The following is a 24,516-nucleotide window of genomic DNA, read 5'->3' as shown; positions in this document are numbered from 1 at the left end:
GGATAGAATTATTATTCAGACTTACAATAATAAATTTCTAAAGATGCCTTCTCCCAACCTGTCCCTGAAGTTGATCACCCCCGCTATACGTGTTCTCACTACGCAGACCAACTCACGGAAATATCCAATTTGCCTACTAATAACGGATGACAAGCCCTCACATCCGGCAGAACGATTTCTCCTCCCCCCTTCCAATTCTTGTCATAGATTCATTCATACCGCCCAATAAGCGATAACCCTGAGAAACCGCATTGTATGTTCAATGTCGTAAATATGATCCAAGATCACACTGATCTCTTACGTACCTAGCAGTCTCCCATTACCACTTCCCTTCCGATGCAGGTGGTGGTGGTGATGATGATGATGATGATGGTAAGAGAGCCCAGTATGTGTGTGTGTGTGTGTGTGTATCAGGGGGTCCTTGTTCAGATAGTGTAGACGAAGGATGGAGAAAGGAGAGCCTGGCCTACCAGGGTCCGGGCACGGCCGACGATGGACGGCGGGAGTATTAGCATTCATATTGGCTCGATAAGAGGCCAGTTGAGGCGAGGAGGGCGGCCTTGTTTTTCCTCCCTTTGCGGTGATGATTTGGTATGGGGGTGTAAGGTGAAAGGAAGGGGGGAAGACACACATATACATACAGACAGGGAGAAGAAAAGGGGGGGGGGGAAGAGAGCGCCTGACTTGAAAAGTAAAGAGCAAGAAAGAGTACGCACTAGAAAGACCGCGAGCTGGACTGCGTTTCAGCAGAACAGAAGCGGGCTGCAGGCAGGTAAGTAAAATCCCTCCAATCAATATGATTACATGGGTTCGAGAGCTTGCTCAGCAATGACGCTGCCAACTGGAGAACGATGAGGAGTTCTTGATGGTGTGAAGAAATATCCCTATCTCTACTCAAATCTAGCCGCTCTGGAGAGAGCTGTTGCACAATTTGTGGCGAGCTGAAGATCAGGACCCACTGAGCTGTATGGTATTATCGTCTAGATTGTTGTTGAACTTCATGACGAACGCCTACCTCTCCCTTCTGGGGGCTAGGTAGATCTCTAGAGTACGCTGCGACCTATGTGACCACAATTCAGCCTGTCCAGGTGTGACATATATCCAAGTTGGTTGATCCTGTGGCGGTGATCATGAGGTCGAAGGGGACGATAGATGACACAATTGGTAGCAGGACAGATCAAGGGCGCTGGGCGTACGCTCTCGATTACGGAAATCTAATGACCGCTGAAGCAAACTCGGAAAATCTTCCGTGACCGTTGAGGAGCAATGTCTGTATGTCGAGTATCTCATACGATTTGCAGCTAAGCATTCAAGATCCCTGCTGCATCGGACACCTATTCTCCGCGGAGTGAATCAGGGACGTCCTGTGGTTACAGAAAGCAATGACTGTTATCAATCCAGAGGGTTTGCCATGGAGTTTGTGACGCGCCGTGATTGACACATGGCTGCTTCAATGGACGATTCCTAACACTTGCGGTTGGAAAGCTCGAATTGACCATAGTACCAGCAAGAATGCAACAATGGTGGAATCATAACAGAGGTGGGAGAAGATGCGCTACCCACCGTAGATGTAATCTTTGATAGCACCAGCCACTCCATCATAGCGTATTTTGGAGGGAGTTCATGACAAGTAGCGTCCAAGTCTGGAAAACAAGGCTGACGGAAAGCTGCCGTACTAGTAGCAGAAGGGGGCTTAAGCCAATTAAGGGATCTGCGCCTTCTTTGCATGATCCAGAACTCGTCGATGATCAGCATCAGCCTTCTCCATCAGCATCTTTTTCGCCGCTCTCAGTTGATTAAGCTGGAGGCTGACTGCCTCATAGCTAGTCTTAGGTTGCAATGTAGCCATGGGATCTCGGCCTGCGAAGAGCCTGGCCAAGCGATGATGCTCATTGACTCCTGGAACATTGCTCTGCTTCAAGAACCATTGCAGGCCACCAATGTGTGCAGGAACTATCTGCAGCTGTTCGGCAGAGCCACATTTGATGGCTGCTTGAATGAAGGACAAGACAAACTCTGCCCAGCTGAGAGTCTGCTCCACGGTGGTGCTCCCAGGTGGTTTGCGGAATTCGAGCGTTCGCTTCTTCTTGTCCAACAGGCTTACAAAATTCCAGCTGTATCCTCTGTCCTCTCCATTACCCATACACCGTATCAATTCGTTGGGATCTTGAATCTGCCCAATCCTGGCAATTGAGTCTGGTCGAGATATGTTGGCTGCACCTAAATCACGGCTGCCCAGCCAGTTGCTCTTACAGAACTCGTTTCCTCTGCGATCTTTTGGCACTAAAGCCTCGATAGCAGGCTCGAAATGAAGAACGGCTTGGGCGATTTGGACAAGTTCTCTCATGTTGAAAAACGGGTCAAGTGAGATGTGGATGTGAGTGCCGCACCGGTGGTTGGTGTCAATGTCATAGCGATCTGCAAGGCATTCCCACGTCAATTCCACACTTTTCCGCCATGTGGAGCCCGGAAAAGCCCTGAGGATCGGGGAGACCAGCTCGACCCCCCCTATTGATATCATGTCAGCCTCGATGACGTGCAGGACTTTTAGGGTGAACAGTCAGAAGGGACTGACTTACATGGTGAACGCCTGTTGTCAATTGATACAGTACCGTCCGGGGCCAGAAACCATCTCGCGTAATCGCCTTGCTCATAGGGCGGCCGCATCGTAGGCCGCATTTGAGGATGTGGTCGACGCACTGCCTGATTGTGGTTGGCTGCAAGTCTTTGGGCAAAGCCTTCCACGCTCGTGTCAAAATCCTCCAGCTTCTTGGCAGCAAGGAAGAATTCTGTCTCAATACCCAGTTTGATTATGCGTGGGCCTACCGACCCAGAAGAACATTTTGATGCTTGAACAGCAGCCTGTAGTTCTTTTGCGCGTCCTGTGGAATATCCAGTTGCTGCATCTTGCATCCGCGCATGCATTCTTGAAGGATCTGCAGCTGCTTCTGGGTCCTGAGGGGCTCTGGTTGGAGTTCTGACAGCTATGTCTTGCCGTTGAGAGCGGTTTGTTGTGTGGCCCGCAGGCGCTCCGAGTGCTTCGGATGCACTTTTCCATGATCCAGAGCCGAAACCGGGCCTACCAAGGGCATGTGTTGCAGCCGTGAGAGGTTCTCCTGGTGTGCGGACTGGCCTTCTGGAAGATTGGGCATCAGCCCCTGAGCTGTTGGATGGCCTTGTCGAACAGAGAGAAACAGGTTGGGAAATACCGAGTGGTCTAGACGAGGGTGGACGAGGTTGAGCTGCCAGAGGCCTGCCAGCTGTCCGTATCCCTCCAGATGATACATCCAAGGATGCAGAGCTCGGTGTCGCATTTCCCACAACCGGTACTACTCTATGCGCCCGAAAAGGGATATGGGCTGGTTGTCGCTCCTGGGTGGCCTGGCGTTCTGGCCCCACATTTGCATGGCTTGGTCCTGCTTGCTGGCGCTGGTCTACTCTTTTTCTGGAGCCACCCACACCAGCTGCTGATTGATTTGAAGCTTCAGCAAATGCACTAACTGGAGACCCACGACGCGGGCTGATTTGGCAGTTGAGAGTGCTTTCAGAGGAGGATTGAACCGCTGGATCAGAGAACGGGCTCACTATAACGGCTGGTCTCCGCACGGTCGCTGCACTGGTTGACCCAGCTGGAGGTCCTCCGGCCTGATCCCTCGTGCTTGATCTTCGGGTACTGGAGTTTGAATCCGAGTGAGTGTGTGTATGAGGCGGCTCAACAGCTTTTGTGGCCAACTTTCTCCGCCCTGATGATGCTACCTCGCCGACTGATGCTGCCCACGAACGAAGATGCCTCTGTTTGGCTGGAGGTGCTGAAGCAGGATCCTGCGGTTGTGGCTTTCCATCACAGCAGCCAAGGCAGCCCATTGTGTACAAAGGGCGTGAGAATGTACAGGAAAGCAAATGGGGACAACAAGCCAAACGGTCCACGCACCTCTCAAAAAGATTATAGAAAGTGTACTAAAGAAGCAACCCGGCGTAGAACAAGACCGGGTTCAGAAGATATATGTACATAGCGGTGTCCAGGTTCGCCACAAATTCCATGCACGTGGGTTAGGTCCTAGGGACGTAAGCCTGGGACGTAAGCCTGGGATGTGATGCATGATGCTACGTGAAGCTTCTTGGATGTCTCGTAGGTCTAACTTTTAGGTTTGGCCCAAACGATCTGTATCACCAAGGTCAAACACTAGCAGCATCGCGTGAGAAGAAGGGAGGCCTTTTTCAGCAGCGCATCATCTTTCCCAACAATCGCGGATTCGCGCCGTTGTGTGATAGTTGAATTGGGTGCAAATTCGGCCCCAACTTGTGTCGATGCCATTGCGTAATACTGAACCATTTGGTGTGTTGACCAAGGAGGCCATTATTGGCCTTGACGGATGCCGCATCAGTCAACCGGGACGGGCTAGCTGGGAGCCGAGTCTGTCAGAAGAGAGGCTCAAGACGGCCCGGCCACAGCCATGAAGCGAAGTGAACCTAGTAGCGGTTTACGTCTTCTAGCCCACCTGACTGAGCTCTATAGCACTTGGCTGCATGCGAGCCGTTCTGTTGACCGGCGCTCTGACCCAGTATTACCGAACGAGAAAGCAGGATGTTGATTCATTTTGTTTTTGTTAAGGAGTCGAGTGCATATATATATGGACAGAATGGGCTGTATACGTCCAGCAGAACATCCTCCCTGAAAATGTTGTTGCGGATTGATCAATCAAATTATACAGTAAACTGTGACATTCAAGGCTCCATTTTGATACCCTGCCTCTCAATTTAGCTAGCTAGTGTTCCGTGATTCAAGAAGGGACAATCAACTCAAGTCCTATTAATATAAACCAGGTGAAGTTGAATGTGTAGCGGAAAACATGCTGCTACTAGTAATAGGTTGCCTCAGAGCTCCAAGATCCAAGGCAGCTACGTCCTTTCCAAAGCTGGTGTGATTCTGGTTCAACTAGATAACTACTTACGTACGGAGTACAGTAACTAACTTACTACGTAAATAGTACAGATTAGTATCACGCTGCAGTGGCGACAGACAGATGTAGGGCCTTGGCGCCGCAGGGTTATTTTCCTCTCGGCATCACCACATTCCTTGAACCGCCCGAGCGCTACAACCCTACCACCGTGCACTGAGCAGTGCGCTGCAGTTTAACGGCCCGAGTTTGACAACTACCACATACCAGTAGCGTGGCACTCAGGCTGCATGTGAAACAATGCCAAGGATAGCCCCTCAGCGTGTTCATCTGGAAGTTTCGCATTGAGTGTCACGGTATAACCCTTCGCAGTTTGACCGGAATACGTTGCAAGATAGAGCCTGTCGTCCTTCTGACTAGATTCTAGTGTTGATTCATACGAGGGTTGGCCATTAGGAGCCATGGGCCTGCGACATGTTCGACACATTCGACACGCCGGCTTTGACAGTACGCAATCGGACCGAGATCATAGCTCTGTTCTTGAAATTTAGACCACCATGTTTTAAAAACAGCATACTACACATCAATGAACACCGGCAAGCTTCTCAGAAATAATTACACAACAGCCTAAAGCCTGCAGGCCGCTTGGGGTGTGTCTACTCGACAACGGACCACCAGCTCAGCTGGACACGGGATGACTCGAAAAATGCAAGGCCGAAAATCTGTGCGGCGTGGCATGACTGGGCAGCATGCTGCCCAAGGTCCGCAAACCACTCGGACTGGCTCACCTCAATAATATACTGCCGGCTCAGTCGGAGACCGGGAGAGTCAAGACGTGCGGCTTCAGCAGGTTCCACCATCTGATATGACTTCACAACAAGCTACCCGAAGGGCGGAACTCCCTCAACGTGATCGTCTCCAAACCAGGCTGCCTTTCCAGCTGGAAATCGAGATCCTTCGATACCAAACCCAAGGACAAGCGCGTATCGGACAGGCTACAGTGGTCAAGAGCAGACGACAACCACAATAGAACCGCCTCGTCGTCTGCTCCCAATGACACAGACAGCAATCGCTAACCTAACGAGCAGGAGCCCATTGAAAGACCTCATGTCACCACCATCCTTGCCCTTTGTCTGCAATTATGAATTCAGGCTTGCCATCGCCATTACTACAGTAGTCTCTCTTGCCCCCAAACGTGGACCTTTTCCATTACTCAGCGAGGACATGGGAAGATATTTGAGTGAACTGGTACAAGGCTACAACAACGAAGTGCCAATTCAGCATCCTCGAATGACCAAGGGGTTACCCAGTAACCATGGTGAATGATCCATCAAGATAGGTTTTTCTACTTCACTACCGAGCTCATTCTTTCCAAGCCAATTCTCTCAAAACCCTTTGTGTGCTTTGATCACTTGACTGACAAAATGCCTCAGGCTCAGTCGAATTGTCCTCCCCGTTTTTCAGTGTTGTTGAAGACCCATCCTCCGCGAGCCCATCCTGGCAAACACATATTGAAGCACTTTGGTCAAGATATACTATACCATACATCAAGCGAATCTCTCAGGCAATTGTTCATTTTGAGCCCTTAATTATGGGTACGATAGTCGACCGAATCAGGTCAGAGAGGCCCGTGAAAGGAATTGGCGTGACAATCCTCGCTTGGGAGTGGTCAACCTAGGGCGGCCTCGCTCCATCGCCGCTATTGAGGCGACAATGCCTAAGCGGGTCGTGGGCGACCCTACGGCTGTGCTAGACTTGATCCAGGCACCGACTGGTGATGGCTACCCTTATTCTTGGTCTTTCGTCCGTACCGGCTCTGATTTACTGATTCAATACCACAACCCTCAAGGATGTGCAACAGCTGGTGACGCCATTACGTGGATGGAGTTTTTAGCTCCCTTTCATTCAAGGCTCTCTTGCATATCCATCCCTAGAAGTTCTGCAGGAGGTTCCGCTAACTCGTGAAGGTCTGCGCTACTTCATGTACGGCAAAGACGGTATGCTCGGCAGGTATCGATTCGGCGTTTACCATATTCCGAACGTGTGGTTGGGGCACCAGTCGGAGGAGCAGACCACAGTTTCGAGTGAGCTGCAACGATGATTAGTGTTAGGAGCCATATTGTTTATCGTGTAGGCCTAATGGTAGCATGAATATTGGTTTCAGGAATTTCAACCTATTCCCGATAACTATACTAAACTCTTGCGAAGCAGCCTTCCAAGCAGCCTATGTTTTTGAGCATCTGATACCATTCCACTGACTCTGCGACGATCCCGTCCATCAACCCTACCAGCCGGTAGAAGCCACGTCAACGACGGAGTAAAGTAAAACCGTAAGCGTCAGGCAGTAGTAGATTCGTCTGAGGGCGGTGATCGAACCCGGCAAACAGTAAGAGTACACGAACTCCAATCTATATCTGTCCTCTACCGCTAGAAACAAGCCTCTGGTCGCATTAGCAGTCATTCCTTACGCTTTAGATGGGGGACTCAGTCACACGATGAACAAGGTCGCCCGGTATCGCCTCATGCACCGCTTTGACTGTCCTGCCTAACACAGTCCCAAGACGCTCCCATGTCACGCATTGTAAACCTCATTCTAGGCATGATGCTATAAAACTACCATGGTGTCTCCCGCGCTATCTCTACGCAGCAGGCCCTTCATCTCAGTCAAGTGTTTCAGAGAATTGCTCATACTGCCCAAGTTGACGTTAGCAATGTCACAGGCGAAGGTAGGAGCAGCGGTTGCGCGGATGACCAGCGAGGATCAGGTGGTTTCGTATGAGCAGGAGCAGTGAATCTCGCAGGTGACGATGAAAAAGCTCGACAGACGGGATGGGGGCCCAACGAGGTGAGATTCTTGGCACCTCTTTTTGGAGAGGTATCTCAACACGGGAAAAGGGGTCTTTCTCTCACCAGTAACTGTCACCGAGCTTTGCGCTCTTGGACAGATAAAAATACTATGCAAGATATGTCGACATTGCAAGTGGAACTGGCGTGGGAAAAACAATCGATGTACCAGATGGACTTCGTGTTGTTCAATTGTGAATAGGATAGGCCTATCACCCATGGTGCATTTCCGAGAGCTGGGCTTAATTCCATCCGCACTATGGTGGGTATCTTCAGCAAAGTTTGGTAGACGTCATGCATGTGGTGCCTACCACTGCTGTAGACCAAGCCGTTGATCTGTCAAATGCGGTGCGTAACATGCATCTCTCTGGAGGATTCCATGTAGGCGAAAAGTGACGGGGGTAAAAGAGCGAGCATGGACTCCACGAGTTGTTGTAAGCAGGTAGGGCATTGGCTTTCAAAAGCTGGACAAGTAGGAGCCCTGTCCTTCCACCAACGATGGATTCCATGATGTGCGGAGCCATAGACAGCTGAAGTCCTAAGAGCGAGCCTGCACCCATTCTTACCCCAACAGAAGACACCCAGATATTCAACTTTGAAGAAAAGGCTCCGATTCAGCAATTGGAGCAGATATGACCGACCTAAACTCAATGCCATAAGCGCACCTGGAAAGGGGGTATGACATTCACAATGGATTGAAAAGAAGATAAAACGAAGAGCATCACACTCTCAAGTAGATAAATCCTTGCAAGCAAACCTTAGCTAACATGCTGAAGCGACTAAAAAACCATCGAAAACACTCCTCTGATGCAAGACGCCGGTCACAAAGCGCAGCCCATCAAGATAATCCACGAACAAGGATCGAAGCCATCATCCCATCGTCTCAACAACATTTATTAGTCTTGGTATCTGGGGAAGGCGAGTTGCCAATGTCGAGTTTGGTGCCTTGTGCGATGGGGTTTTGCGCAGAGTCTCCTGTCTCGAATGTCTTGCTGGACACAATCCTGTAGATCTCTGTCGTGCTTGTTAGCTCTGCCTGTTTATTGTAGTCTGAAGACTTGCCTGTGAGGATATTTTGGAAGGCAAGCTCAACGTTGCTTGCGTCGAGAGCGGACGTTTCGATGAAGGATAGATTGTTTTCGCCTGTTTCAGCAGTTCAGCCTCATGTTCCCACCGCTCCTTGCTTTCCACGATAACTTACTCGCAAACTGCTTGGCTTCTTCAGTAGGTACAGCCCTCAAATGCCTCAGATCGCTCTTGTTCCCAACAAGCATGATCACAATATTGGCATCGGCATGATCTCGGAGCTCCTTCAACCAACGGGTCACATTGTCGTAAGTCTGGTGCTTGCTGATGTCGTAGACGAGCAGCGCGCCGACCGCTCCACGATAGTAGGCAGAAGTGATTGCGCGGTATCTCTCCTGACCTGCAGTGTCCCAGATTTGCGCCTTGATTGTCTTTGCGTCAACCTGAATAGACCTTGTCGCAAACTCAACGCCGATCGTAGACTTGGAATCCAGGTTGAACTCATTTCGAGTAAACCGGCTCAGCAGGTTGGATTTTCCGACTCCAGAGTCACCAATGAGGACGACTGGGAACAGGTTACATCAGTTCAATGGACGGACAGAGAAGAGACAATATACCCTTGAAGAGAAACTGCGCCTGGGGTCAGCAAGCACACATATAACACGGTAGATAAAGCTACATACATCATATTCATCGTTGGCCATGGTGGAGTGATTATTTGGCTCAAGGCAAGGGAGGGAAAGGGCGTATTAGTTGCTTAAGGCGTCAAAGGGCAATGGAGACAAGATAGAATGTTCGATGTTCTCGAACGGGTGAGCGGTCTCTGGTATCACTATCGCTGTTAGTGTTGGGGGTCGATGGGTGTAGGGGTTGAACCTGCGACACGCCGAAACTGGAGTCGAGCTGTCTCGATGGATGGATGGTGGACGCCTACGGAGTACGGAGTACATTATCACATAATCGGAACATACCGATTCACGTGACCAGATCTGGACCCTTTTTCCTCCCTTGTTTGCACGTATGCATATATGTACACCATCACCAGCACTGGATCAATTGTGTCGCTCTGTGTTCACGCTGCACAACACTTGCCATCTGTGTAACTGGCACACTGTTGACTGCGACCGTGTACTCACCCATCATGATAGCTAGCTATTTGCTTGAGAAACTACAACTAACTGCTCTGTGACACATTGCAATGATGAGCTTCCAAAGAAACCTCAGAAAACTTGATTAAGTTTGTGTTGACACGCTTCGCTGAATGCCTGCAGCTGTACCTTTGAGGACACTAAGGTCCTCATTCGGATTGTCTAACCCGAGTCTCACTATTAATTGCTCTACCTCTTCGCTTGAGGCTGTATCTGTTTTCTGGGCATGGCACACGAACAGAGCCTATCTGCTGAGGAGTCTATAAGCGACGATGCCATCTTCATTGACTCGACGGGTAGTGAAGAGGAGGGTGAATATGTTGTAGAGGCAATTCTGGCAGAGCGTGTGGCCGAAGATTCAAGCCCACGGTATTTGGTGAAATGGGAAGGTTATGGTGAGGAGAGGTGCGGCATTGGCATCTCCTACTACCCGTCCTCGTTTTTTGTTTGGGACAGAGTATTATTGCCTTTGCTGACTCATTCGTGTCAAGATGTACTTGGGAACCCGCCGACCATTTTCTGAACTGTGAGACCCTGCAGGACTGGTCAAAGAATCGCGACGCAGGCGCTGAACTCTCCGACGACTTGATTGAGAAGATTATTACCAAGATCAACACCTACCACGACGCCAAGGCAGTCCGGAAAGCCCAAAGACAACACAAACGCAGGAGACTGGCGGCTAGACCGGTAAGATTGTCCTCTGAATCTAGTACAGCATCTGTGCCGGCAGCTGCATCTCATAAGAAGCAAGGCACGGAAAACCAAGGGCCCCTTGCTCTAACGCCTGGAACTAGGTCTCTGGAGTCTGCTAAAAGGCGAAGGCTTCTTGTCACCAATCAGGACCTGATTCCTCTCAAGGCAAAAGGTGATCGTGCGGATCGCAGTGTCCAGGCTACGACGACACAACCACCAGTCTTTCATGGTTTTAGTATTGGAAGTGCCAAGAGAAGCGGTTATTCTGCACGCCGTACTGGCAATCAGCGCGCTTCCAATACAACCAATTTTCGAAATCTACGGCACATGAATAACGCTAGGAAACTTGCGCGGAGAGAGCGCTCTCCCGACGTAACCAAGATCAAATTGCGCTCTTTAGCAGAGTGGGCAGAGTCGGTACCGGAGGACACGAATGTGCAGCTGCCGCCAGCTCCTGCTTCGTCCATTTACCATAACGAAAGTATCCTGCACCCAAGCGTCAACTCAGGCCATTCCACAATCCGGACATTATCCGATTCGCATGTGAGCGTGAGACCCACGTCTGACTTGCTTCCAACCACAAATCCTACCCATTCTTCCAATACTGCTACCTCGTTAGAGTTGACGAGCAGGAAAGACATGAGAGCTCACAATCGCTTCGATCCCTTCGAAGGGCAGGAGAAAAAGTTGCGTACTCTGGCCAACGGACGATTCTTCTACTTTCCTGGCGAGATTCTGCTGGACATCCAATTTGGCAATGGTCATATTGGTGATGTGCGCATCAGTGGCTTGCCACCTTGGGCGTTTGGACCGATCATAAAACTCAAACAGGGCAATAAATTGACACTTGAAATTGGCTCCAACGACGTTGTAACTCTGGCTCAATGGGCAGAGTTGTGTACAGGACACTCAAACCACTTCCAGCGCACAGGTGTAATAATCCCCTTCCAGGATACAGCGGACCAAGTGATAAAGATGGAAGATTATTTACATCAGTATACCCTCGCCGCGTTATGGTACCACCCCACGGAAGATATCACACTGGTCTTCTACTCTCCTCGTTCAGAGGGATGGATGTTTTTGGAAAGAATGGGAGGATTGCCTTTTGACGACAAGATCAGAGTACTTACACGTAACAGAATGCCCCCTACAAAGATGCTTCCAGTAGCAAGAAATACAGCAGCAGGCAATCCTGCCTCTGCAACGGTCGGAGCGCTTCAGAGACCTCTTCAGGCCACACCACTGGCAAACCCCACGCCCAACGATGCGGCTGATGATGTAACAGCTTCCGATGGGTTGACTGAATGCAAAAGTATCCTTTCACCATTTCCCTTCGGAAACAATTGCGTTTCTACAACTGCCCATTCGTCAGACCCAGGACTTCGCTCTGAGAATAAGTTGCCAACCCCGGAGAGGAGAAGTCATCTCAATGCGCAACCAAGCCTGAAGGGCACACATACTATCGAGGATGCCACAGGTTGTTCTGTGTTGCTTCCATCGGGGAAGGGCAATCCACGAGAACCGGAGTCACTTACTACTGAAGCCTATCCGGGAACTTTTCGTCTCCCGCTGCAGGCAGGTCAGGCAATAGGAGAGGCCTTCCAGAATGCGTTTCGCATCTCGTACAAGCATCTGACAGCCGTACCCCCCTCGAAGCATATTGATCGAAATCCAGCCAAGGCCAGGTTTTTCCTCGTTTATCCCTCAGCTGCCCAAGCAGAGTTAGACAGCCTTCAGAAATTCCTACGATCATACACGTTTCACACTAACATCTGTACTTCAATGGATGAGAGAGGCTGGGATGCTTTCCGCAACATCTTCAATGGTGATCATGACATTGGTGTTATCCTCGTACGTCAGTGTTCCACATCTAGAAGCTGCTGCTGATTGTACCAGTTTCATGATGATTGCACTCACTATCACGCACTTCCCCGTCTAGCAAGCCTGCTACGCTCGGCCTCGTTCAATGTCTTCAGGGTAACACTTATTTACTGTCTCATGTATCGCATCCAATTAATGATAACCCTGTAGATATCCCTGGCAAGACCCTTGAGATGTTGTGACGATATGAGCCACATTGAACGCCTATTTCCAAGTGGCATGGCTATCCTTCTCACTGAATCAGCGTTAGTCAGCGATGGACCTGCAATACTGAAATGGTACCGCCACAAGAAGCGAGGGTCCACGTGGAAGCTTGTGCTGCCTCCCAATGTCAAGAACTGGCTGAGGCGAAAGGCCTTGCAGGCAGACGTTGAGGGAAGAGAACGGTATGTCTACATGCTTGCTGTCCAACTCGCCATCGCAGCATAGCTGATAGACATGAAACAGGTTCATTGAGATGCTACAACTGGTGACGGCGTTAGCTCCTGGTTTTTCTGCCTTACGACACCATTCCAAGTCAGATGGGGGCTCGTCCTCGGAAGCTGAATCACTTGACAGCTTGAGCGATAGCTCCGAGGGCCCCCGGACGCTTCTTTCCCCTTCCTATATTCCACCATATGACAGGCCTCCGACACCCACCGCGACCTGGTCCGACGAAACTTGGAAAAATCATGTGTTGATAGAGTACTTCGCTGGCTGGGCTGTGGCACATGCTAGCGCTCACCGCAAGTTCGTTGCAATAAGCACAATCTCTGACAAAACGTACAGCAAGTGGGGTCATGTGAGTCTTATAGCCGGGTGGTCGAGCATTGCTAACAATACTCGCAGATCGAGGTTCTGACACCTGAGAAGTTCATGCATAGAGAAGGAATCAGACAAGAGAAACAAGTCAGCAAATTGCAGCCTTGAAAATGATTCACTCATGTCCTGCACGCCATTGTCTCTGGTTCAGCTTCCGGGTGATACTAGATTGCGCTTTGTGTTCTCAACTCTCGTCCAAGTCATGATGGCACGGGCAACGAATATAGAGAGCTCGGGCTCTAATGTTAAAGCACATCTTCAGATAATCACGCTTGACAAGGTGTCATGGTACTTCCATGTAATATCACCAGAGCAGCAAACGGCCAAGCTTCGCACTATATACGGAGTAAGCGTAAGGGTATAACGCCTAAAGAAACAACTAGGCTGAGAAGCTTGTCGCGCAACCGTGGTAGAGCGGCGAGGCTGACATGCGTTTTCTTGTTTGTGGTTTAGAACCAGCTATATGTTGAAAGTGTCCAAGAAACCTGGAGCAACATGTTCACGCTTCCATCAATCTCCCCAATTCTAGAGCGGTCAAAGTGCCGGGATGAAACCAAATGGGTTCAATGCCTATTAGCGCTCTGATGGTTCAGTCGCTCTGCTCCTCTTTTCTGTCAATGCTCCAGCTGGATTACACCTTTTTTGTCAGGGGACCCCCTCTGCTTGATTTCGGCTTTCTAATCTCCTTGCCTGATTTCAACATATTTCCCCCAGATCTTTTCCGCACATTGATGTCTTGCCGGATTCCCGTATCGTGCTCCGTTGTGCATCAGGGCTCTTTTATGCCTACGCGAAATTTACCGTACTCGGCTCCTTTGCCCTGTCACACGATCTCCTTCCAACTTGAACCTTCTTGGTTCCATGGAGCTTGGTTCTGGTTCTTGGTACTGACTGGGATGTAGGGTAACAGGCCCCTATTGTGAGGTACGATAGAGGAAGGTCTTGCAATCCGAGCTTTTGCGAAGAGAACTGATCTGTCAAGGCAGCGAATCGCATTACACTCCCAGGCAACTAAATTCAGAGCTGATCCGAGTCGTCTGTTGTACCGTTTCCCTATTTAGAACTCGGTTACTTACTAGTTACATGTACTCCATAAGTGCGATGTCAGTACCCTGAGGGGAGGGGGTGGCAAAAGGGGAGGGATGCGGAAAGCTCGGAGAATTTCTTATGTACTTACGTACTTATGTACTACTCTAGGTAGAGTGATGCACAGGGCAAGGAATTTTCCGGCCATGTGATGGAAAGGACCCCTTGAACGAAAGTCCTCCAGCAAAAAACCACAAATATCCTGGTTACTAACAGCAACTCGACGTTGACAGGACATTGCGTGCAAAGACCAAGATGGAGAACAAATCAAGTGCAAGGACTAAATTCATGTAGGATTCTGCTGTACTTCCTGTGACTGAGCTGCCGCTGCCGCCGCTGCCGCCGCCGCCGATATGCTGCCTTCCGCTACCGCTGAGGCCTTGCTATCCTCTAGCTTGCCCGTAATATCAATCTCATAACCCTCACTCCGGTCTACCAAACTCCGGTAATAATCCACCAGCACCTCCGGCCGAGGCACGATCCTCCATTCCACCCGCCAGAGAAACTCCAACTCCAGCAACGCCAACTCCTTCAACTTGACCCCGCCCACGCGTGCATAGGTTTTGTTTGTCCAGAAGCTGTCGCTGAGGCCTTTGCTGGCCACGGTGGCGCTGGTGATTAGGAATCGATGTACGGTGAGGCTTGAGATGGTAAAGGCGGGATAGAGCGCGCAGAGACGGTCGATGTAGAAGACCATGCTTAGAAGGATGGGTGGGGACAGTGTAGCGTGTGTTGTAAGACGTTGGAGATAATCCAAAACGGAGATGGTGGGGGGAGCACGAGAATGGAAGCGGGTAAGGGCACCGTCGCGCAAAGGGATGGTGTCGTTGTACCGTATCAGCTCCATAAGCATGGAAGAGATCAAGACCGCGAGGTCTTTCGGATCGCAATGTTCGTATTGCATGGGCATCAGCTTGACCGCCGCGTTGGGAGGCCGCAGGCGCTTCGCCGATTGTTCGTTATCGGGACCGGTAATATTCGATATTGATGGAGCGCGTAGTGAAGGTGAGGTTCTCACGGCGGAGACGTCTGCCGTGCTACGCTTTGCTGTGGCGTTGAGGGTGGAGGTTGGAGTGGCATTATTTGTATGGATAACCGCTCTTGGCTGACCCAATGTGCGAGGTGCGATAGCAGGCGCTTTGGGACTTTCGGGCACAAATGGCGACGGTGCATAAGCAGCAGGTTGATTGTTGGATTCCAGCCGCAGTCTCGCTACGCCAGAAGCAGAGACGCTCTGGGAGAATATCGGTTCCTCTCGTGGTGAGTACTGAGTGCTGGCATCCACCATCTGTACCGCATGCAGGTGCGCCGTGTCTCTTGCTTGGCTCTGTGATGTCACCGCTGCAGGTGTCTCGGACCGCTGGGTGGTGGGTGAGGATTTGGCGGAAGATATCCGGGGATCGGACGGGGCCCGCGGGTACTGAGGGGTGCTTCGAGGTCTGCCGGTAGCAGGCGGGACGAGTCTTGATCGGTAAGAGTTTTCATACTGGAGTCGAGGAGAGAAGGCATGTGAGGGGGAGGAGGAGCTGCTCGAATGTAGAGTAGGAGAGGAGGTCGATGTGATCATGACAGATCTGGCGTCTCAGTCGTCAATTGTCAATTGTCAATCGTCAAGCGTGAACCATCAATCGTCAACCGTCAATCGCTGGGTCTGTGTGGTGCAGAGGGATGAGGCAGCTGGGAGGACGGAAGTTGGAGGGATGAAGGACGGTACAGTATTGTAGTTACGAATGAGAGCATGGTGCGACAACGAGGTCCGCGGTGGTGCCAATGTCAAATGTAGGATGTAAGATGTAGGATGAAAAATATAGGCGATGGTCAGGAGAGACAGTTGGTTGGCAAGACTGCTGCTGGAGGACGAGGGCCACTGCGAGCAGACCAGATGCTTGACTCGGCGAACCTGTGACCTGGTGGCCTGAGTGAATCGAGGGAATCGAGGGATTTGAGGGATTTGAGTGAATTGGCTGCGCTGGCTGCGCTGGCTGCGTCGACTGGGCTGACGGGGTGGCATTCTGCGCAATCCTCCATCCTTACTCCTACTTATTTACCTAAGCCAACTGATGCCGCGCCGCCCTTCCGCTTTGGGTGATTTGCGCTCCCAGGCATCTACAGATTTTTCCAGGGCATCCACCTGTCAACTGCTCGGGTCAACATGTCTATCCCCCACAGCCTCTTTATCTTTGTTCAAACACCGCTCCAACCCCCTGATCTGATCTGATCTGATCTGATCACCAGATGAACCTTCTACCCATATTGCGACTACAGTCTACCCATCAGCCTGACTTGATCAGTCACCTTTCAGCCCTCGTCCTCGACTGAGTGCAGGCACCCCCATCCGAGACAGTATCTTCACTATACAACATACGAAGGTCGAAGCTGTCCCGGATGCAGTGGCCTCAAACCAACCACGGAATGCGATGAGGATGACCCGCTCAAGTTCGAGAGGAATATTGCAATACAAGCAGTCAGGCCGCTACACTCCGACTGATCAAGAACGAGATTATCGGCCATGATCTTCGAAAGCGTGCGTGGATCGCAGCTGGCCTGGTGCCGACTCTTGCAGACATTTTATCCATGTCCAGGCGGATGTCGGGGAAGCGCAGTAGCAGAGAAATGAATGGCCGCGAGAACACTCGAATTCGTCGATCGCTGACCACAGATGATGACGCTTCCTGTACGCAGGCTGCTGTTATCACCGGCGTCCTGGCTCAGGGAGGCGTGATGTTCGTTCAGCCTATCCTCCATGGCAACGTGCTTTCTTCACTGCTTGCCTTAATGTCATCCGACTCCTCCTCTCTCAGCCTGATTGTCGCCATCCTGAAGACCCTCATCACAATTGCCGATCGACTGCCACCTGCGAACCCGAACGACTGGCTACCTGACCAACAACTTGCGAACCTGCTTTATTCGCAGGAGCATATCGGTAGCCTAGCAAGGATCATCGGTCAAAACTCGCCGGATCCGGATGTGCAGCAAAGCATCCTTTTGGCAGTAATGTTGATTGTCAAGACATGTTCGACAAACAAGCAAAAAGATGCACTGGTAGAGGCAGACGTGCTAGACGCATTGGCTAATAGATTATCCTCCTTCATCGTAGCTCAGGGATTCGTGCTGCCTGGTGCTGAGGGTCGTCTGCACGAAAGTGGTTCTTTGGCCTTTCTCCCACCTCCTGCGCCACCACGAGCTCGCCTGGCTCCGTTCCTACGTCTTACTGCGGTCATCATTGATGGCTCGAGAGCACGTTGCGAGCATCTTGTCACTTCTCCCGCCCTGCTCACTGTGTTTCCCAAACCACCTCCAGAATTTGCACCAGCGGACGTGAAGAAAGCTCCGTGGGGCGCGGCCACTTATCTTTCCGGTACCGCAGTGCCACGCCATGTTCAATCTAATCCAATTGATGCTTTGCTCCCATCTGTATCGACGCCTTCGGCCAAGCTGGCTGCCGAGCAGGCCAATTTTCCGCCACTCAGCTCAATAGCGGCCATCTCCAAGAGAGACACCTCCTTCCTCTCGGCTGCGCTAGCGTTCGGCAGCAGCGACAATGAGGATACATCAAGCGAAGATGACGAGAGTCCTGCCGTTGCATGGCTCCTTTATCTCGTAAGAAATGAGACAGGGATGACACGCTTGACGGCAGCGAAACTGCTGGTGACCTTGTTCCGTCAAGGCCTTGTGAGGAAGTCTCGGATAGGCATGTTCTCTATGCTGCTCGTACCTTTGCTCGTGCGCATGCTCGACAAGGACTATGATGTCGAGGAGATATCAGACAAGGCCGAGTTGGATGTTCTACCTACCAAGTTACTCGTCCGAGAAGAGGCTCCGGAATTGCTTGCCATGTTGGTGATGGACTCGCGCTTACTGCAGAGGGCTGCAGTGGACTCTGATGCTATCAAAAAACTTTCTCAACTGTTGAAAGAGAGCTTTGACCCTATACCGCCCCAACGTCGAGCCGCCTGGTGTCCGGAGAAAAACCCGCGATTTTCCCGTGGCCGTTCAGACAAGGCATTGGGCGATACGGGCCCGAGTCCTATGGCTCGTCACGTCTTGAGGCATCGGGAAGCCGTTCTGAAGGCGTTGGCTTCGCTGGCGCCGTTCGACGACGAGTACAGGAAGTCAATGTGCGACTTGGGCGTTGTGCCTTACATAATAGACTCGCTCAAACCATACACTTCAAACCCCTTGTTGACAGACAACAGCCCTGTTGGGCCAAATGTCGTAACTGGTAATCCTGCTGCAACGCTGCTGGCCGCCTGCGCCGCCGCTCGAGCCCTGACTCGTTCTGTCAGTGTGCTCCGAACAAGTCTGATTGACGCCGGTGTGGCACCCCCGTTGTTCCACCTACTGAACAACCAGGATTCCGAAGTGCAGATTGCTGCCACCAAAGTCGTTTGCAATCTGGCATTGGACTTTAGCCCTATGAAAGAGGCTATTGTCAGTGGAAACATCGTCAAAACACTCTGCCAGCACGCCCATTCGGCCAATCCGATGCTTCGTTTAGATTCTTTGTGGGCCTTGAAGCACCTGGTCTACAATTCGAGCAACGATCTGAAACTCAACATCTTCCAAGAACTGAAACCTGCTTGGATCAAGCATCTGATGGCTAGCGATCCGGAAGACGTGACTCCAGGCACGGTTCTTGGGATGGGAATCACCCATGGATTTGGTGAGGACGTAATCCCCCGCCTGGAAGACGGATCGGTGGATACGGTCATGGCAGAGAGTCCGGGACTACAGACATGGAACCGGCACACGGCGGAAAGAAGAGCTCAAGCCTTGTCCGAGGACGACTACAGCAGGCACACCGTCAAAGACGACATCATGATCCAGACCCAAGTCCTCGAGCTGGTCGTCAACCTGATCTGCGGAGACGGTGCCGATGAGGTCGTCGACCATCTCTTCAAGGAGTTCAACCAGAAAGAACTATTTACCATCCTCGCGCAGCGCCTGAAACCTCGCAGTGGAAACCGTCCCTCAACCAGCACCAGCACCAGCACCAGCACCAGCACCATTCCCAACCACAGCAAGCGAGACACGCTGAAAGCGCCCTCCCCACCGACCGAGGTCATCAAAGCCGTCCTCGCCATCATCATCCACATCGCCGCCGCCACCCCCCGCTACCGCAGCGTGATCATCTCGCAGACCGAGATCATGAAGCTGATCCTCAGCACCTTCGGCCACGCCAGCCGCGAGGTGCGCCGCCACGCCGTCTGGATCATCATCAACCTCATGTACCACGACGACTCGCGCGACTCGCAGGATAAGCTGGAGTGTCGGAGACGGGCTGAGGAGCTGGAGAGACTGGGCTTTGTGGAGAAGGTCATGGGGTTGAAGGAGGATGTCGATGTGGATGTCAAGGAGAGGACGAAGACGGCCTTGAGCCTTTTTGCCGAGCTGTTGCATGGGTGATGTTTTTTGCTGCTCAGTTGGGTGGGGTGGGTACGCCGGTGGTTGAGCGTGGGATTTGGGCTGGGATCTTGAGACGTTCGTATCGGCGTCGTTGGCAGAGACAATACATACTGGCTCCGGGGATGGAAAGTCCAGCATTTTGCAGTCAGTACGATGAGAGATGGGGTAACGGGTAGACAGAGGTCAATGACACGGGTTGTTTGCAGAGCGACTTTCTGTATGCTGGCCGGTGGGTTTTCGGTTGTTCGTTGATCCATCCCTTAGAAAACAAAGCATGACGGACTGCGGAAAATGATAGAGCATACTCGTGCGGATATATTGCAGCGGGCAGGCGATTCTGGTCGTACTGTGTTCAGAGCGAGGAATGCATGAGCTACGATTATTATTATTTTCAGATTCTACCATTTCAGCTAACGAGCCGACTGTCGCTTGTACGGCCAAGGCCAGGTCAGACTCAAGCAAAGCCGGCAGCCGCAGCAGCGAACAGAACCATAAAGCCGAAACTCATGCCCAAAGCGGACATCGATGTCGAGGCACTACCCGTGTACTGCGCGGGCGACGAGGTGGCGGAGGCACTGCCGGTACTTGACGCAGTGGCAGAGCTGTTGACGACTGTGAAGTAATTGCCTGCAAGTGGCGCGTCCAGCCCGGCAGCAGCGACAAAGTCGGTGAGGTTGAAGCCGATACGGTCAGTGTTGGATGCTGGTGGGTTGACATTGCTGAATGACTCGGGAACGGCAAATTCGTCTGGCTGGGCGAACATCCAGAAGACGTAGCGATGAGGGGTGCCAGGAGGCGGGCTGGGACCGACGTAGGATGCGCCAGTGGATGTACTGGCCAGGCTTGGTGTCACGACAAGGAGAGCGTGAAGTCGGTTTGCAGCCAGTGAAGCAGAGTAGTGCCTCCATTACGTGGCACATCTAGATCCATCATGATAACCAGGTATGTCCGGTCAGTAGGAGTTCCTGTTGGTGCGGTAAGAGTCGGTGCGACTTGGGTATCTGCGAGTAATTAGCAGCGCAGTCTGGAGTTTGATTGCGGGAGAGTAGAATACCAGCTCTCTGCAGCAGAACGCCTGGTGGAGAGACAGTGATGTTCCTGGGATAGAGCACTGTGAGCGGCGTCTGGACAGATGGTTCGACACCATTAGGAGTCTGAGCAAATGCAATGGCACTGAAGGCCAGCGACGCCAGGATTAGAGGAAACAACATCGTGGTGATGGTGATGATGATAATAGAATGCTCAGTCTATGACGCGATGACTTGGCAAGATCTCTGGTGAATTGAGAGTGATAACTGGTACGCTCAACTGCCCTGGTGGAGTTTGGGAAGAACGAGTGGTGTAAGGAACCTCTTTGTATCGGCCGGCTGACGCTATGTTCAACGGCACATCAAGAGTAGGAAAAGAAAGAGGAAGAGGAAGAGGAAGAGAGAAAGTGCAGCTCCCAGTACTCAGTCCCACAGCACTTACTACGTAGTAGGACTGTGACGACTCGGAGCATACGAAGTTCTTTCATGCCAAGAGCGCCCTCGATGCTCAGGACTTGTCCAGTCCCGAGTTGGAAGGCGGTGCCCATGCCAAGATATGGTACCTTGAGCTAGCCCATAAAGGGCTTAATGGCCGTCGGCAGATGTCAACAAATGCGCAAGCGAAGATATGCCAGATGCCAGATGCCAGATGCGAGATAATAAATACCAGACACCAGAGGCCATTACAAGATCTCGAGCACGCTAGGGTGCAGTGATAATCGCTGCATAGAGTCTCATCCACACTCTCTGCTTCTCCCTCGGACCCCAACACGAAGTCATGTCCGGCAATATCAAAACCAAGACGCGCAACAGATCGTACCCGCGCTCCACGGTAAAGAAGATCATCAAAGGCCATTCAGAAAAGAAGGTTGGCCGCAACGTTGATGCATTGGTTCGTACTGGCCATCGCCTCAAAGTCGCGCAGTCACTAAGATCTCCACAACAGGTGTACGTCGACTATGTTCTCTTTATACAAGAGTCAGTATCATCTCGCCTGCAGCGCGTCGGACACCCTGTCGGCTGACCCTGGGTAGGCTGATGCGGAATGCTTCTCGCAAGGCTCGTGCCAGTGGAGAAAAGAGAATAGCTGCGAGAGATATAAGGAAGGTCACGATGGTAGGCACAGTACACCCACACCGACTTCGATGTGCTGACCATTTCGCAGAGCAGTTTGCGCAAGTTCAAAGGATAATCTGAGGGCGTCGAGGACGAATGTTGGAATGTAAAATATGGCGAGCTTGGAATAAACCACAACACACCAAGGGCCAGGGGGTGGACATTTAGTCAGATATTGTGCTTGACAACACCTGCAGCAGAAGGAAAGTCATTGCCAGAAAGTTGGCCGGCCATTTTGTGTCTGGTTCACCCGAGAAGGATGCAGACATGGATCCCGCCAATCAAAATGAATCAGGCAGTGAAGAGAGAATGACCACAGCTCAACGAGTTAAGGTCCATGCTGCAAGACAGTACGACTTGTTCAGGGTAGTAGATCACTAGGGAACCGGATCTCAGAGCCTCAACCAAAGAAAAGCATACCTTTGTAGCATTGCAATGGCCGGCCAAATGATGCTTGGTGAGCAGTGATTGGAGTTCCCACATGTTGCACATATGTATGTCTGTGTGTCTGTAGTACAGTATTATTCCGGTAGCTCACTGCACTGCTGTCTATCGGACAGATGGACAATAATATTAATGGACGATGGACCATAGACGATGGCCCGTGCACCAGCTCACCCTCGTCTGGCTTTCGGATCGCCTCACAAGCCCACGGCTGAAGAATTATCACAAACTGAACATAAATTCAATCAAAGCTTCACTGTCCGACCCTTCCAACACCCGACAGACACACGCAGTAATTGATTATCGTCATAATCGTCGTCATCTGTCCGCTTCTCCTCGCACCTGTTGCATCTCGTTTCTTGCAGTCGCATTCCTCCCTTCTCTTACCCTCACCGTAGCTCTACACTGCTTCGAGACTATCAACCATGGCTCCGGGAACTGCCTCCGCACCCACCGTCGAATCAAAGTCGGCCAAGAAGAAGAGAGGCAAAAGTGAGGCACGGCCAACTTCATCATCTGGCACTGCTACACCCGCCGTAGATGAAAACTCTCACACCTTGACATCTGACCCAGCAACGAATGGAGTGGACGGTGCGCAGGATAGTCCATACTTAAAGGAACTGAACAAGTGAGCAAGCATCTGCTCTGCAGACTTCAACCATGCCGGCGGGAGATCTAACTGTGTGTAGGAGTATCCGAAACATCGCTAAGAAGCTTGTGAGTCCATTCATCCCTCCATCCCTCCATCCGCCAAATGTGCGGTAGCTGATTGTGTATTTCTTAGACTGCGTCCAGCAAAACCGAATCTATTGTCGCCGAAAATCCCGGTGCGTCACTTGACGACCTAGTGGCGACGAAGAAGATCAATGCCGACCAAAAGGCGCAGATCCTCAAGAGACCCGCCTTGCAGGCAGATCTGGCAAGACTTCAAGATCAAGTCATTCAATACCGAAAATTTGGCAAAGACTACGAGGACCGATTTGCAAAAGAGAAATCTGCTCTGGAGGAGTCGCATGCCGAAGCTCTCGCCAAAGCCAAACTCGAGGCGGCAGATGAAGCCACAACTACACTCCTCAACAAGTTCGACGAGGATCTGCTAGTGCTCAGCCAATTCCTTCATGCAGCTGCAGCCAAGCGGCAAGACGATGAACTTGATCCTGTTGAGAAAGCTGCCTTTGAAGGTGTCCTGTTGCTGGTCTATCAAGGAAATAACGCTGCTCTAGCTGCATTCAAGGACATTGCCGCAGGGTCAGACAAGAAGGTGTCCAACACTGAAGGCGATCAATTGGACTTCACATATGCACAAGTGAAGCAGACATCCATCAACGACGCGCCTTCAGCGGTCATGGACGAGCCAGCGACAGCATCTCCTGTAGAAGACACTGCCGCGCCCGACGCCGTAGCCGACGTGACCACAGACCCGACGATTGCCAATGCAGGAATGACGGAGCTCCAAGACACCATGACATACCAGACTACCGACGAGCCGGCAGTGGCCGATACGATGGTGCCACCCGAGCAGTCATCCATAGCTGCCAATGCAGCTAACGCTGTTGCTGAACGCAGCTGGGACCCTCAGGCATCAATGACGAGTGATTCGCCTTCCGGAGAAGGTTGGGTCGAGGTGCCACGTGATCCTGCCGAGACTGAGACCGGAGTCGCTGCCACGCCAGCTGCCATGCACAATTCAACCAGCTGGGCAGAAGAAGTCAATGCAGATGCGGCTGCAGACGAGAAGCCTACAAAAGAAAATGATGGTTTCGAACAGGTCATACATCATCAAAATCGCGGTCGAGGTCGTGGCCACTGGGGCGAGTTCAGAGGTCGAGGACGAGGAGGGGATCAGCGAGGGCGAGGTAGGGGTGATCGTGATCGAGGCGATGGAGACCGACGTGGTGGGGGCCGAGGTCGTGGCCGAGGTGGTGAAGGAGGGTTCCGTGGTGGCAATCGAGGTGGACGTGGCCGTGATGGATCAGGTCCGAAGCCTGATGATAACGGCGGTGGATTGTAGCCGTGCTGAAGCTGTTAGCCTTGGTTTCATGCCTCTGGTCGATGCCTACAAGCCCTGTATTTTCCCAAAGATCCTTACGATCTGTTGAGATTGCATTGCGTCGGTGCAAAGCTAGCGATACGAAAGCAGAAAGC

General features: G+C 51.6%; 8 protein-coding genes across 8 annotated transcripts; 4 read left to right on the top strand and 4 right to left on the bottom strand.

Annotated features, from left to right (window-relative positions):
* Positions 1-1,702: 1,702 nt before the first annotated feature.
* EPUS_03803 (uncharacterized protein) lies at positions 1,703-3,864 on the bottom strand (the record flags this gene model as incomplete). Its single annotated transcript, XM_007802110.1, has 2 exons — positions 1,703-2,508; positions 2,580-3,864. 2 exons carry the CDS (start codon positions 3,862-3,864, stop codon positions 1,703-1,705), a joined length of 2,091 nt encoding a protein of 696 aa, XP_007800301.1.
* A 4,761-nt stretch (positions 3,865-8,625) lies between these two features.
* Positions 8,626-9,472, bottom strand: EPUS_03802 (Ras-related protein Rab-11B; the record flags this gene model as incomplete). Its single annotated transcript, XM_007802109.1, has 4 exons — positions 8,626-8,885; positions 8,944-9,333; positions 9,386-9,398; positions 9,452-9,472. The coding sequence occupies 4 exons, from the start codon at positions 9,470-9,472 to the stop codon at positions 8,626-8,628; spliced, it is 684 nt and encodes a 227-aa protein (XP_007800300.1).
* Positions 9,473-10,142: 670 nt separating this feature from the next.
* Positions 10,143-13,399, top strand: EPUS_03801 (uncharacterized protein; the record flags this gene model as incomplete). The annotated part of the gene is made up of 6 exons (XM_007802108.1): positions 10,143-10,354; positions 10,408-12,460; positions 12,506-12,586; positions 12,641-12,876; positions 12,938-13,271; positions 13,319-13,399. The coding sequence occupies 6 exons, from the start codon at positions 10,143-10,145 to the stop codon at positions 13,397-13,399; spliced, it is 2,997 nt and encodes a 998-aa protein (XP_007800299.1).
* A 1,264-nt stretch (positions 13,400-14,663) lies between these two features.
* On the bottom strand, positions 14,664-15,944 carry EPUS_03800 (uncharacterized protein; the record flags this gene model as incomplete). The annotated part of the gene is made up of 1 exon (XM_007802107.1): positions 14,664-15,944. One exon carries the CDS (start codon positions 15,942-15,944, stop codon positions 14,664-14,666), a length of 1,281 nt encoding a protein of 426 aa, XP_007800298.1.
* A 1,007-nt stretch (positions 15,945-16,951) lies between these two features.
* On the top strand, positions 16,952-19,783 carry EPUS_03799 (uncharacterized protein; the record flags this gene model as incomplete). Its single annotated transcript, XM_007802106.1, has 1 exon — positions 16,952-19,783. One exon carries the CDS (start codon positions 16,952-16,954, stop codon positions 19,781-19,783), a length of 2,832 nt encoding a protein of 943 aa, XP_007800297.1.
* Positions 19,784-20,237: 454 nt separating this feature from the next.
* On the bottom strand, positions 20,238-20,994 carry EPUS_03798 (uncharacterized protein; the record flags this gene model as incomplete). Its single annotated transcript, XM_007802105.1, has 3 exons — positions 20,238-20,583; positions 20,637-20,784; positions 20,838-20,994. 3 exons carry the CDS (start codon positions 20,992-20,994, stop codon positions 20,238-20,240), a joined length of 651 nt encoding a protein of 216 aa, XP_007800296.1.
* A 595-nt stretch (positions 20,995-21,589) lies between these two features.
* Positions 21,590-22,003, top strand: EPUS_03797 (uncharacterized protein; the record flags this gene model as incomplete). Its single annotated transcript, XM_007802104.1, has 3 exons — positions 21,590-21,789; positions 21,846-21,927; positions 21,977-22,003. 3 exons carry the CDS (start codon positions 21,590-21,592, stop codon positions 22,001-22,003), a joined length of 309 nt encoding a protein of 102 aa, XP_007800295.1.
* A 793-nt stretch (positions 22,004-22,796) lies between these two features.
* On the top strand, positions 22,797-24,382 carry EPUS_03796 (uncharacterized protein; the record flags this gene model as incomplete). The annotated part of the gene is made up of 3 exons (XM_007802103.1): positions 22,797-22,999; positions 23,061-23,088; positions 23,156-24,382. The coding sequence occupies 3 exons, from the start codon at positions 22,797-22,799 to the stop codon at positions 24,380-24,382; spliced, it is 1,458 nt and encodes a 485-aa protein (XP_007800294.1).
* Positions 24,383-24,516: the final 134 nt, after the last annotated feature.

Source organism: Endocarpon pusillum, assembly GCF_000464535.1.
Source record: "Endocarpon pusillum Z07020 unplaced genomic scaffold scaffold1533, whole genome shotgun sequence".
In the NCBI taxonomy this organism is placed as follows: domain Eukaryota; kingdom Fungi; phylum Ascomycota; class Eurotiomycetes; order Verrucariales; family Verrucariaceae; genus Endocarpon; species Endocarpon pusillum.
This window is presented reverse-complemented; position numbering and strand designations above follow the sequence as displayed.